At 33.2% G+C, this 13,809-nt stretch overlaps 2 protein-coding genes across 2 annotated transcripts; one reads left to right on the top strand and one right to left on the bottom strand.

Moving 5' to 3' along the window:
- Positions 1-221: 221 nt before the first annotated feature.
- Positions 222-8,562, top strand: LOC134707734 (uncharacterized). The gene is made up of 5 exons (XM_063567754.1): positions 222-319; positions 3,125-3,257; positions 3,443-3,564; positions 5,996-6,143; positions 8,256-8,562. Exons 1-5 carry the CDS (start codon positions 256-258, stop codon positions 8,371-8,373), a joined length of 585 nt encoding a protein of 194 aa, XP_063423824.1. The 5' UTR covers positions 222-255; the 3' UTR covers positions 8,374-8,562.
- Positions 8,563-10,970: 2,408 nt separating this feature from the next.
- LOC134707727 (uncharacterized) lies at positions 10,971-12,533 on the bottom strand. Its single transcript, XM_063567742.1, has 2 exons — positions 12,067-12,533; positions 10,971-11,260 (listed from the first exon to the last, which is right to left on the bottom strand). The coding sequence occupies exons 1-2, from the start codon at positions 12,463-12,465 to the stop codon at positions 10,985-10,987; spliced, it is 675 nt and encodes a 224-aa protein (XP_063423812.1). The 5' UTR covers positions 12,466-12,533; the 3' UTR covers positions 10,971-10,984.
- Positions 12,534-13,809: the final 1,276 nt, after the last annotated feature.

Below are 13,809 nucleotides of genomic sequence, written 5' to 3'. Positions count from 1 at the left end.
AGTTCATCAACTTTGCTTTAAAATAAAAGTGGAACATAGCAACAACCTTAAGTACAAAAATACTTTATGACATATATGAATTAGCATATTTTTTATGGAGGCAATTTTTGTTTTAAAATATCATCATTTTATAATGGTTATTACGCCTCTTAATATAATAATAATTTGAAAGTAATAGATGTGATTAAATCATTATCCAATTTACCTATCAAAAACATATTATATCAAGTAAAAACCAAGGGAGTTCGTTGTTAAATGGACAATATGTGGCTGTTAGGGGCGATATTTGTTTGTCTCCATTTCATGGTGGTTCACTCAAGTAAGATTATTAGTATTATATTAATGTTAATTTCAATTGATATTTCAATTTGGCTTTACAATTTTTAGACCAGCTTTAGGTAAAATCGTTTCTTTGTATATCCCATTTGTCACGGAAACAAAATAATAGTTGTACAGTTTTAAATTTACTGCATGAAATACTTGCTTTGTTTTTTCTATACATGTACATGCATATAGAAATACAATTTACTAAATGACCGGCAGTGAATTCTTGTCTTATAGTGAGTTAATAGAAAGAGCAAAATGTTCGTTTTACGGCAAGAATGTATTCGTGTGTCGTTAAAATGAATTTTAATAACGTTAGATTTTATTGATATCATATCCATGGAGAAATTTGCAAACTCGCTTTTCGAATACTTACTTTAATTTTCTACGTGTGTAATTATTTAAAACTTGAAGATAAATCAAAAAATTTGGAACGCACAAGACTGCCTCTAATAACAAGAATTGCTAAATGGTGTATGCCTTTCATCAGGAACCCTAAAACCCAAATATTTGATAGTCATTTCCATTTGATAGTCAGGTATACATTACCACGCACAAACGTTAGCTATATATTGGATGATTGGTAATTGCTTTACGCCGCATCAGCACAAAATGGCTTTATTGCGGCGAGAAACGTAAGCGATATAACATACCTATTAGAATACTTGTTTAGTTTTAAAAACATTATCCTCTTGAATATCTATGCCAATATTTGCCACTGAGCTATTTATCAGTGGGTTAAATATTGACAGACAGACATATTATTTTTCCTTATTTAAAGTTACGGTGTTCATGCAAATTTTAGTTTGCTTTAACTCGTTTAATAGAAAAAAGATATCAACTAAGAAATCAGATAAAACAATAATGTGCTATCAAATTTATTAATGCTCATACGGACTCTTGCGGCGAGTCTAAACGTGTAAATGAAAAGGTCACATATTGATTGGAAACAACTAAACGCAGTTATCCATTTCATGCATTGCATATAAGAACAGGTATTAAACTATAACGATATGCATTTCGTTCTTTAATGCCTCTTCGGTGGTACTCTGGGCCATTTTAAAATAACACGTTTATAAAAAATAAAAAAAGCAAAGCAAAGCTAAATTTGTAAGCAAATACTTAGCCTCGTCCTTGGTATATTTAGATACTTCAGGTAGTACAAGGGCAACGAACTGAATTCTAAGAAAGTCAAAAAAATAAAGGGAAGGGCATTGCAGAATTTACGTATAAGTTTTAAGCACAACCCTATGTTTGAATTTTGCAAACAATAGCAGTGCAAATGAAATTTTTCATTCCATGTTATATTCATTTTTTACGATACTTCATAGTAAATGTTGCAACGTTTTAGCTGTAAAAGAAGTTCCTATGGGAAATTGCAGTGTTTATATTGACAGAAGTACAACCTATGATATCAAAGTCATGTAATGAGTGAATCAGTTACGGATGTTAACATACTAGTATTATACATTACATTAACATTGATTATTGTATTTGGTAGTTTGCATTGCTGCACTGAGCGAGTCAACAATTGTTTTGCAATATCTATAAATTGTATTGATATTCATTATTTTCACTAAACGGTATTTGCTAACTATAAAAAAGAAGATGAGATATGATTGCCAATGAGACAACTGTCCATAAGAGACCAACATGACATACATTTACCACGTTGAACCCAATTATATGGTAATTGTAAACAATGACTTCATGAAAGAAGTGACGCAAGTTTGTCATTCGTTTACAAGTCATGTAGAACGGTACAAGATCGACTTTTTTATTATTTAATTGCTTTGTGTGATTTGTGTGACTAGGGCACTAAAGAGGTACGATTTGCATGTGCACCATTTTTTGTATCTGTTTTTGCTGTACAGGATATATTAATATACACCTGGCTACGACCGATTTCTCATGTAGAAAGAGTCCCATATTTATTTATACGATAGGAACACTCGTAACAAGTATTTCAGTGGTCAGCACCATGGTCAAATTTCTGTTTGTATCTACTGAAACCCAATTGTCCTTTCGGGTTTCAATTTCAAGTCATCCTTTATAATCATTTATGATATGTTATTAACACAATGATAAAAAAAAACTATTCCTATGCATTAAAAGAGGGACGAAAGATACCAAAGGAACAGTCAAACTCATAAATCTAAAACAAACTGACAACGCCATGGCTAAAAATGAAAAAGACAAACAGAAAAACAAAAGTACACATGCCACAACATAGAAAACTAAAGAATAAACAACACGAACCCCTCCAAAAACTAGGGGTGATCCTAGGTGCTCCGGAAGGTAAGCAGATCCTGCTCCACATGTGGCACCCTTTGTGTTGCTTATGTGATTACAAATCCGGTAAATAGTCTAATTCGGTAGGTCAAATTCATGAAAGGGAAGGGGATTGTAGTAACGATGAGATCAAAAGATCATATACGTAAATAATTCAATTTAATTCAAATATTCGTTTCCATATAAACTTTAAACATTAGGGTTGTGACATACAAAATAAGTAAACAATATAACTATAATTCACACACACATACACATAAAAAAATGTATATATATACACACAATCGTTCATTTACAGTTAATAGTCCAGTTCTCCATTTAATTTACAATCTAATTTAAAATGTTTTTCATTTTCTAATGTTTCACATTTAAGGCATAATCTCTGCTCTCTAGAAATATTAGAATTTCTGCCTTCTTTTTTTTTTATCTTTTATTATGGATTTATTAACATTCATTTTGACATTAAAAGCCACCAACTCCGTATCAAGAGTTATGTTTCTCCTTTAAGAATCTTGTGATGAAGTGTATGCATGTCCAAATGCAACATTTAGTGCAGATGAGTTGATCGATTATGAATTCAACGAAGAAAATTCCAAATGGAAGATGATTATGCCTTCAAACTTTCTTGACGTTTTCTGTCCGTGAGTATTTTCTTTTATTAAAGTCAACTGTATTCATTATATTAAGTATTAATCCATACAACATATTTTCCATTATATTGAACGTATTGGTTTGTCAATAAATTTATGTAACTAATAAACCTATTTGCGCTTTTCCTTCTCTTAACATTTTTTTTTTAAATATTTAACTCTGTGTATTGTTCTAGATACTTATCGGAAATGCAGATTTGCATTAAGAACTATGGAGCAAGATGCGATGACATGCAGCAACATATGTTTAGAATGATGGAAAACATGTACAATCCAGTATGCATCACTCATAAAGCAGGTATGCATGATAATATTGCAAGTTGAATCCGAACTTGCCCGTTTGACAAACACTCGTTTACCAATGGCAATTGTAGTGGTAATATTTTTAGGACCTTCTATTGGAATTGTCTATTCCCCTAAATAATTATGAAAAAATATCCGTCACCGAATGTTAAGCAAGACTTAAATGTGGCAAAACATGATTTAACTATAATGAGTAATTAACTTTGAACTAGCTTTCAGTTACTGGGCGTACTCCCATTACGGTGCTATGTGTACATTATTTTTATGTAGTGTTTGTGCCTGTACTGATCTTTTGGTTATAGCTATTTGCGAACGGTTTTCAGTTTGTTATTGTGTTGTGCTATTACACCATTGCCCTAGGTTGGGGAAAGGATTTTACCTTGCCCCATTCTGTATGAGTCTGTCCCAAGTCAGGAGCCTGTACATGTAGTTCAGTAGTTTTTGTTGGTTCATGTTTGTCATATTTGTTATTTTTGTACAATAAATAAGGCCGTTAGATGTTTTTCTTTTAAATTGTTTCACATTCTTTATGTCGGGTCCTTTTATGGCCGTCTGCATGGTTAGGGCAATGAATGGGTGTTGTCTCATTTGCAATCACACCACATCTCCTTACCTTAATCTTTATACATATAAGTCATTGGTTGTTTAATTATAACCCGAAGATGATGTCAAAATGATGGACTTCTCGATCGACCGCATATTTGTTGAGTTTGTGTGAAAAGAAAATGAATAGTTATAAACTCCTAAATACCGATTTGTTTGAGTACACGTGTGCATTATAATTTATCCAAACCGTCTCCAGATACAATAGAAATAAGATCTTGCAAAAGCTATTTACTTTCTTAATGATACTTTAGATTGCTGGGATTTTTTTGAAAAACAAAAATTTGATGGCCTAGCTGAAAGAAAAAAAAATATGTTTTGCACTGTAGCTGAAAGAAAATTTATGCTGTCACCTGCTTGAAAAAAAAAATTTGAATTTGAGAATAGTGAAAATAACAACAGTTGAGATCTTTCACAGCCGATTATAAACATCTGTCCAGTCTACAGATTACACTAAGATTTCTATTATTACTTTTTGTATTATCCTGTAATAGTGTTTGATTCAGAAATATTTAAAAGCATTCCAAATCTCCTGCATGTATGCTACCACCTTAAGACATACTGTAAACCAACTTTTTTCGCGAGTTATTTAATTTTGCGACGTTCGCGAGTAGACAACCAATGCGAATATGTAAAAATTGGACCTTTCCTTATTAAACTTCATCAAGTAAATTAGAAAATTGCGAATTAAATAGCCGCGAAGTGGTCAAGAAATGGTAAAACGCTAAATAAAGTATCCACGAAAATAAGTTGGTTTACAGGACTTAAAACTGCAACTATTATAAACATGAAATGGTCCTTTTATAACAGAGATGATATGGTATCATGAGCAGTCTTTTAAAGTAGCCCTGATTGTGTATGACACAGACATGTATACCGGTAGTATTTTCCTTTGTATCATTCTGTATACCTCTTTTTTCACTGGAATGTCAATTATCATAGTTGGAAACAGTGGATTTTTATAATTTGGAGCTACTCACTCTTTGCCATTAAATATGGCAATGATGGCCACTTCAATGGCAGTATTAAAATTCAAGGACTGAGGTACGTGTAAGACGGACTCAGAGAATAACATAATGTAGAAAGTGGGCTAAAAAAACCAACAGAGACCACAGCCAATGCCGGGATATAGGCAGAGCCATGCACTTTCCAAAAATTAAAATGAATTTTATGTAAATTTTATGGTTTTGAGAAGAAAAAGAATGTGTTTCTGTTCCACATTATAGGAAGAAAAATTTTGCTTTCCTTCTCGAAAGAAAAAAACAATTATCGGAAGGAGGTTCTGAAAAAAAAATTATGAACAAAAGAAAATGGTTGTTGCCTTATACGTTTGTTTCTCTGTCCTATATTTTCTCCCATTTATCTGTTTATTTATTGTAACCCTTTCGTGTAATGTTGTAATTTTAATGTTATAATTAACACTGACATTAACGCGGGAGGTATGGCATGCCACAAAACCAGGTTCAACCCACAATTTTTTCATAAATGCCCTGTACCAAGTCAGGAAAATGGCCATTATTACATTATAGTTCGTATCTCTGTGTGTCACGTTTCGGTGTTGTGTCGTAGTTCTCTTATATTTGATACGTTTCCCTCAGTTTCAGTTTGTAACCGAGATTTGTTTTTTTTCTATCGATTTCTAAATTTTGAACAGCGGTATATACTACTGTTGCCTTTATGTTCTATTTCTTAGTAGTAACACACAATTCCATCGGGTCATATTATGTTTTATAGTATATTACTGGAAACATTGTATTGTAATACATAATAATTCGCCACGTATTGATGACAAAATCTTCTAATTTTCTAATGATTATATATAGAATTGACTGAATTAATTTCCTCCTGCTTCAATGTCGAGGTGTATCAAGACCAGTTGTTGGTGTGCCACAACAATGCAGAGCAAGAATATATGCAAAAAACTGATAACAGGTCTCAAAACACAGCAATCATAGACCAAATAGACTGTGGGTAAGATTTAAAATGTGACGTTAAATCTGTCAGACACTAGGTTACAGTCTTTTGCCACTGTTCCATAGTCAATAGCAAAAACAAATGTTGCCGACAAACTTAACCGTAGGGAACACATCAACTATAAGATGAAAACCACGGAACAACAGAAACACTTAGAAAATAAGAAGCAAACGCTAACATACTAGAATCGGACTGTAGGGAACAACTGCCATATTCCTGACTAGAAGCACATTTTAAAAACACTATATTGCGGGTTGAACCGGATTTTATGACTTAGCAAAGGCACTCGCTTATGAAATACTACTAAAGTGCAAGGTGTTGCTAAGACAGAAGTTTGTGATTGATTGTTGGTTGATTTACGTCCAGTCGTAAAGATTTCATGCATGTTCAGGACGAGAACAGGTTTACATTAAATACAATAGGTAGGTAGGACTGCCACTTGAAAATAGGAGTATATTGGATAGGTTCAGAAATTTTGCGTTGCAACAGGACCCCTCAACGAGTTATTGCAATGGTTCTCTTTACACGAGGCATCGAATTTAACGTCCCCATTCTGACCGGACGTGGCTGCAAACTTGATACATCCCGCACAGCCAAACGGACGTCCCACTTCGGCAAGCGTTTCACTGCCGATCGAAAGAAGACCAAGTGATCATAGAATCATATACAAAACAGTGTGGCTGTGGCCATTGATTGACGTCCTAAATTATCCCATTGACTGGGACAGATTATGTGAACTTTTGTCTGTAACGACCACTGTTCACTATGTACTTGTTAAAGACACATAAACTGTGGGATTACCAAAGGTTCTCAATACCTAAATAAAGTAATTCGAAAAATTAATCATGAATAACACGATGTTATATGATTTATATCGATAATATAAATCAAAACAGAAAGGTTATTCCTGATTAATTTTTCGGATTATTTCATTATTAAAGGCGTTAAGAACCTTTGGTGACCCTACAGTTTAAATTCTATGATAAGTACATTTTGTAAGTAGTGAGCAGTGTCGTTACAGACAAACGTTTACATAATCTGTCCCAGTTATTGGATGAATTAAGGACGTCAATCAATAGACACAGCCACACTGTTTTGAATATGATCCTATTTCTAATCTCCAGTCACTCTTGGGTACAGAAGTTTGGGATATTTGAATTTTGCTGTTAAATAAAATGAGGCAAACATTTCATGGTTAATTATGGCAAGTGAAAGAGAAAAAAAAAATAACTAAAGATAGGAGGTTCTGCATAGGTGGTTGACGTACAGGCATATATTTGAATTTTGCTGTTAAATATGTTGAGGCAAACATATCATGGATAATTAAGGCAAAGTAAAGGAGAAAAAAATATAACTAAAGATAGAAGGTTCTGCAAAGGTGGTCGACGGACAGGCATACTGTAAATAAAGGAAGGAGAAGAACTTACACCTGCAACTAAAACTTTTATTTTAATGTCGATAGAATCCATTGGAAATTAGCAGTACTCTTTAATGGATTTATTTAAACCGTAACTTTGAGTATTCTTCGAAATACAAATTTCGTAACAAGCCTCATACTTGACATGCGGTATGTTAATTTAATTTGTAATAAAAGAAGGGATTATTTTTATTTGAAATGGTGTTCGTATACAGTATATAAGACGATGTATTATGATTGCCAATTAGACAACTCCACCATCCAAACCACAATGTGTGAAAAGTTTTTATAAGTCTTTATACCGCTTTCATCACGAAGACTATTAAGCTCACATCGAACCACACGCTACAAATAATGCCTCAAATTGACTAGTGTAAAACAATTAAAAAATTGGAGAACCCTTCGGTCTAACCTTTATAAAAAAAAACCACGACAAACGAAAAGGCTTCGGACTAAGGACATTTGCATACAGATGCAGCGGGTTTAAAGTTTGTATTTGTGTTTGCTTGCCCCATATGAGTGTATTTTGAAAAATAAAAAAATATATTAGTTTAAAGCTGGATAAGGATATTCAATATATGTGTTTCAAACAACGATCTTATGAAAGTATATAAAATAAACGCATTGTTTCTTCCACTTGTTTGATAGTTTGTTCAGAATAAATGTAAATTGTTATATTCTTCGATTTTTAGAGTGGTAGATGGTTGGGCAAGTTGTATACACGGTGTTATCAAATCATGCAGTCCGGAGAACGCATATGTATTTCTACCTATAGTTGAGGCCTCTAAACCAGGCATTTGTTTGATGTAAACAAAACATTTTCCACTGTGGAAAAAGTAATTTAAATACATGTTCACAAAGCTGTGTATTTAACTTTCAATAATCTTTAATGACCACTTTCTCCAGTCTTTTGCAACTTTTCTTTTCATCATGTATAGATTTAACGTGTTTTAGTTTTAACCTGTAACGAGTTTTGGGAATATTAAAAATTAATTACCAAAGTAAGCTGTCTTCTTAATAATATGCAATTTTACAGGAACATGCATAATATGAAACAAACTATTATGCAAATAAACACATTTGATTTAAGTTGCTGATTAAATTGATTGTTGTTTATTCAACTTCAAGTGAAAAATATGATCTTCAACTTTGTACTTATTTTGGCGTTATAATTATTTTGATGTGAACATCACTGGAGAGTCAGTCTTATGTAGACGAAACTCGCGTCTGGCGTACTAAATTTTAATCCTGGTACTTTTGATAACTATTTACACCACTGGGTCGATTCCACTGCTGGTTAGCGTTCCGTCCCCGAGGCTATCACCAGCCCAGTAGTCAGCACTTCGGTGTTGACATGAACATCAATTATGTGGTAATTTTTATAAATTTCCTGTTTACAAAACTTAGAATTTTCAAAAAAAAATAAGGATTTTCTTGTCCCGGGAATAGATTACCGTAGCCATATTTGGCACAACCTTTTGGAATTTTGGATCTTTAATGCTCTTCAACTTTGTACTTGTTTGGCTTTATAAATATTTTGATATGAGCGTCACTGATGAGTCTTATGTAGACGAAACGCGTACTAAGTTATAATCCTGGTACTTTTGATAACTACTATCATGAATGATATAGATGAGAACCAATTATCAATTAATTTAACACTTATGTCTGAAAAAAAAGGCTGTCCTGAATAAGTTCGGGGATATTTATACTTCCACTGAAAAATGAGGGTAACTATATGGGATAGGACAGAAACTTAACTTCGCAATTAGCCACCTACGGACCTCTTAAAGAGTTATTTCAATGGTTCGTAATTGAAAAGAGCATGACACTCTCGCTTCATGGAGACTCGGATTAAACGACTCCAAAAATATAGTGTTATTACATCTAGCCGACCGCACAGAGGCACACTTTGAGGATTTTACCGCCGGTCGGAGGAAGACATTTGTTTTTTTGAAAACTAATATTTTGTTGGTTTCGTTTGTTAAGAAAACATTGTCCATAATTGATATTTCTGATGAAACTTAATAACATAAATAACGGTAATTTTTTTTGAAAGTATCGGTCATCCTTTATGAATTACGGTCATACAAACTACGGTCATATTTTAAACAATCACGGTCTATCTTGTTATGAATCGTTGATTCTGTTACGGTCATATCGAACGTGATATACGCTCATCTTAAGAGATTTTTTCAAATCCAGTTTCCTGTTTTATACACATTTCTCGGAAGTTATTTGTGATTTCTGTGTGAATCTTTTATAAATTTACATCATACCATGTATAATTGGTAAAGAAAATAATAAAGAAACACTTTAACCGACAATACAAATACTGATCTAATTTTCCATCCGTGTATCGAGTTACGGGCATTATCTTTATTCCAGTGAACCTTGGGATATTCCTGCAATATTCCGGTCAGAGTTTCAATTCCCCCAGTCAAAAAGAACAGGAAGTTGATATTCGTTTTGAATGTGTATGAAATATTTGCAACTCGACATTTAGGTAGCATTCACCAATCACTTGTTTTTCTTTACACATTGAGATTTATCAAATTCTTGTTCGTATTTTTATCATTGTTCATTTTAACACAGTTTGTGGCGGCATATCTCAAGTGAGGTTGATTCTCATACTGGCTTTTCGAGACAGTTGAGTGAAAATGTACTGCACGGAGAGAGATAAAAAAATGTGCATAATTTACCATTCTTGAACTTAAGTGGTTTACTTTACAAATTGTGACTTGGATGAAGAGTTGTCTCATTGGCATTCATACCACATCTTCTTATATCTGAAATTGTTGTAGGTGCGTACGGTACGTTTAACTATACTTCCATACTATACTACCTCCTGGGATCGATGTATTTGTTTCCTTTAATATGTCGTCAGATTTGTCTTGATTATGTAAACTATAATGTGGGCTGTTTTATTATTTTCCTCCAGCACGCTGTTCAGTATTATTTTAGTTTGTACTATTATTCGATCGATATAGTGTGTATGATTGATAAAGGAATTATATAGACGGGAATTAAAATCTACGATTTGTTTATTTAATAAAATTACGCAATGCGTCAAATTTGTACGCGTATTGGTTTGTAAGTTGTTAGATAACATCTTGTATTACACCGACATAAAACATGTGTTGGCTGTAAAATGTAATGTCAAGTGAATACTTGTATAGCTACTAAAGACGCTAAAAAAATATCAACACTATCAAAGATGCTTTGGCATCATAACCGTGTGATGGTTATTCAACATCCCAAAATTAGAATAAAAATCAATCGTGCTTAATTCCAAACAACCCAAAGGAGATTCTCCTATCCGATTAGAAATCCATGTAGCCTTATATCTACACTTTATTTGAAACGATGAATCAATTAGGTTTCGATGATAATAAAAAATAAAATAATGCATTACATATATTTATTGAGTAGCACAATGTAAGTATGTTGCAGCATCTTTCAATGCTTCGTCGGTATAGTAATGAAGGAGCCTATTTTTCCATACAGTCCATGTTTTAGCATCTACCAACTTAGGGATTGCTCTGTTGAGGAGAGTAATTGGTGTTCCTGATTTGTAGTGGTTTGCAACCCATCCTACTGCTGTTTTGATACCGTTGTTTTCAACGTCTAAGACACATTTGCATAGTTCTTTATGAGGTGGGTTAGCCTTTACGGTCTTCCAGGCACTGTTAAAAATCTTGAAAACAAATATATCAATGTCAATACATTTGTCTAAAAAGCTAATTTAAATTACAATTTTGGTAAAATCAAACAGTGAACAATGTTAGATGTATGACAACAGTTCGTCTAAATAGTGAGTCATACTTAATAAATGAGGTCAACGGTAAAATACTGCTGTTCAATAGTCATACTAAATCGATTAAGCAATAACAAATCCGGATCACAATCTTAACCGAGAGACACACATCAACTATACAAGAAAAACAACGGAATAACAGAAAAACTGAGCTACAAAAAACAAACGCCAACTAAGCATTTAAAGAAAGGGCAGCTATATTTCAACTACCCTTACCCAACACAATAGTGTTACATCATAACATAGAAGACACACTATAAAATATCAACTGAGATGGCTTGACTCAAGCAAAAGAAATATAAACATACACTGAACGAATAAATTTAATTTTAAATTCAAATACAACATCAATACAATAAGAGATGAATAAATGAAGGAAACAGTAATGTACAGCTGTGAACGGTTAAAAAAATACAGTAAAGTAATCCATAACTTTGAACAAATTAACCTTGCCGCATATCCATATTTAGCATAAAAAACGGCTATTGACCTTTTTTCGAAGGACTCAAAACAACACAATGTCATACCAGTAGAAGTTTATTAACGTGTAAAATAAAGGGATTTGGAACAACTAGGCAAGATTCTTATAATGATAAATACAATTGGCCTTTCAAAAAAGACCAATAAATCATGATCGACGGTTAATTTGATATGCATACAATTATTTTAAATTTAACAAACACTACCTTCATCCATAAATCCCACATGTGGAAGCTATGTGCAACTCTCTCCAGTCCTGACCAGTTTGGTCCAAGTCCATCATTGTGTGAACCCAAGTTCGAAAGAATGTTATCGAGAACGTTCATCGAGTCAGTTGCAAAGTCCTGTCCGATTGGATTTGATGGTGCATTGGATAGAACTTTATTTGGTTGTCTCAAGTCATGGTTCACAGTTGGAATATGGTTTACTGAGGTTGCCTGTGGATGGAAGATTCTAAGCCCTTCAACTGTCAGAGAATGAATAGCATGTGCAATGGTTTCGTTGAAATTTTTAGATAATCCCGAAAGCGGAAATATATCCTTACAGAACTGAGATGGGGCAGCAGTTACTACACCCACCATTAACACTGCCAAAAACACTCTCATTGTTTCTGTGAATAGTAGTGTGAGTTCAATATGTTAAAGAGAATAACCCTCAGTTGTTCAATCTTAATTTACTTATATACTAACTTGGTATCTGAATTGTCATTGAAAGACAGGTGTGATCTATTTCAAGGTCTATCATAATCACGGTATCAGACACTGGAAATGGCATGCTCCAATATATCTGATTACCGACATTTGGTGTGTGCCTTTATCTTACTAAATATATAAATATTGTTATAAAGTGAATTGTTAATGTATATGGTTAGATCAAAATAAACAACACTGGAGTTTCGATGTGCATATAAATATTTTTTAAGTAGATGCAGTCACCAGAGTATTTCAAAAAGTCTTTTATATAGAAAGATTTGGATCCACATATTTAGATATATAACATTGTGTAATGAAAATTTAAGGGTTTTTTTAAAAAAATTTACATGTTTAACATGTTTCATATTCAAATAAAGGCAACAGTAGTATACCGCTGTTCAAAACTCATAAATCCATGGACAAAAAACAAAATCGGGGTAACAAACTAAAACCGAGGGAAACGCATTAAATATAAGAGAACATGATTGACATGTTATCAACAATATTGATAAAAAAAATATAAACGGATGCCACCCGACTTTTGACTCTGCAGCAGCAATAAATATCCTTTGCTTGCGTTGGCAAATGTATTTTTGTTTAACCCTTTCGGAATTTGATCATAAATGCTCTTAGAACTTATTCATTTCACCTTTTTAACAATTTTAACCCAAGCTTCATTCATGAGAATTTCGCAGACGATTGACGCGTCTTGGGGGTAGACTTTTATTTCTGGTGTGATGAGTTTATTTACCATGATAACTCTTTAATCAGATCAACCTTGTGTATAAAATGAAGTAGGATAAAGAGAAAATATAAGCAATGTAACCATGACGCCTGCTCTTCCACGTTTTTATAATTGTTTTCTAAAAGTAGAGAACTGACCGCATGTTTATGACTACGCAGTACAGTTCCACTAACTTGTCCTACATGATCATGTTCCTACCTTTGGAATGACTCAGTATAAATCTTAGTCCAAGATTACGTACATGTACCTATATATTGGAATTCCCAAACTGTATGTGTGATAAACAAAACAAGAAAGATAAACAAACGGGAAAGCCTGACTTATAGTCCAAATTTAAAGGTATACTTAAAAGTTTACTTGAATAAACTATCATTATCACTGAAATAGTATATATGTGCTTAAAGGCCATCTGCAGGACGCCTCCGGGTGCGGGAATTTCTCGTTGCATTGAAGATCTTTTGGTGACCTTCTGCTGTTATCTGCTCTATGGTCGGGTTGTTGTCTGTTTGGTA

The sequence above is a fragment of the Mytilus trossulus genome, chromosome 1, assembly GCF_036588685.1.
Source record: "Mytilus trossulus isolate FHL-02 chromosome 1, PNRI_Mtr1.1.1.hap1, whole genome shotgun sequence".
Taxonomy (NCBI): Eukaryota; Metazoa; Mollusca; class Bivalvia; order Mytilida; family Mytilidae; genus Mytilus; species Mytilus trossulus.
This window is presented reverse-complemented; position numbering and strand designations above follow the sequence as displayed.

Excerpts from the sequence above, each read along its gene's own strand:
- LOC134707734 (XM_063567754.1), top strand. The coding sequence starts at position 256 with ATGGACAATATGTGGCTGTTAGGGGCGATATTTGTTTGTCTCCATTTC. Across the intron at positions 320-3,124 it reads TTTCATGGTGGTTCACTCAA|AATCTTGTGATGAAGTGTAT; the intron begins GTAAGATTATTA and ends TTCTCCTTTAAG. Across the intron at positions 3,258-3,442 it reads TTTCTTGACGTTTTCTGTCC|ATACTTATCGGAAATGCAGA; the intron begins GTGAGTATTTTC and ends GTATTGTTCTAG.
- LOC134707727 (XM_063567742.1), bottom strand. The coding sequence starts at position 12,465 with ATGAGAGTGTTTTTGGCAGTGTTAATGGTGGGTGTAGTAACTGCTGCC. Across the intron at positions 11,261-12,066 it reads TGTGGGATTTATGGATGAAG|ATTTTTAACAGTGCCTGGAA; the intron begins GTAGTGTTTGTT and ends TTTGTTTTCAAG.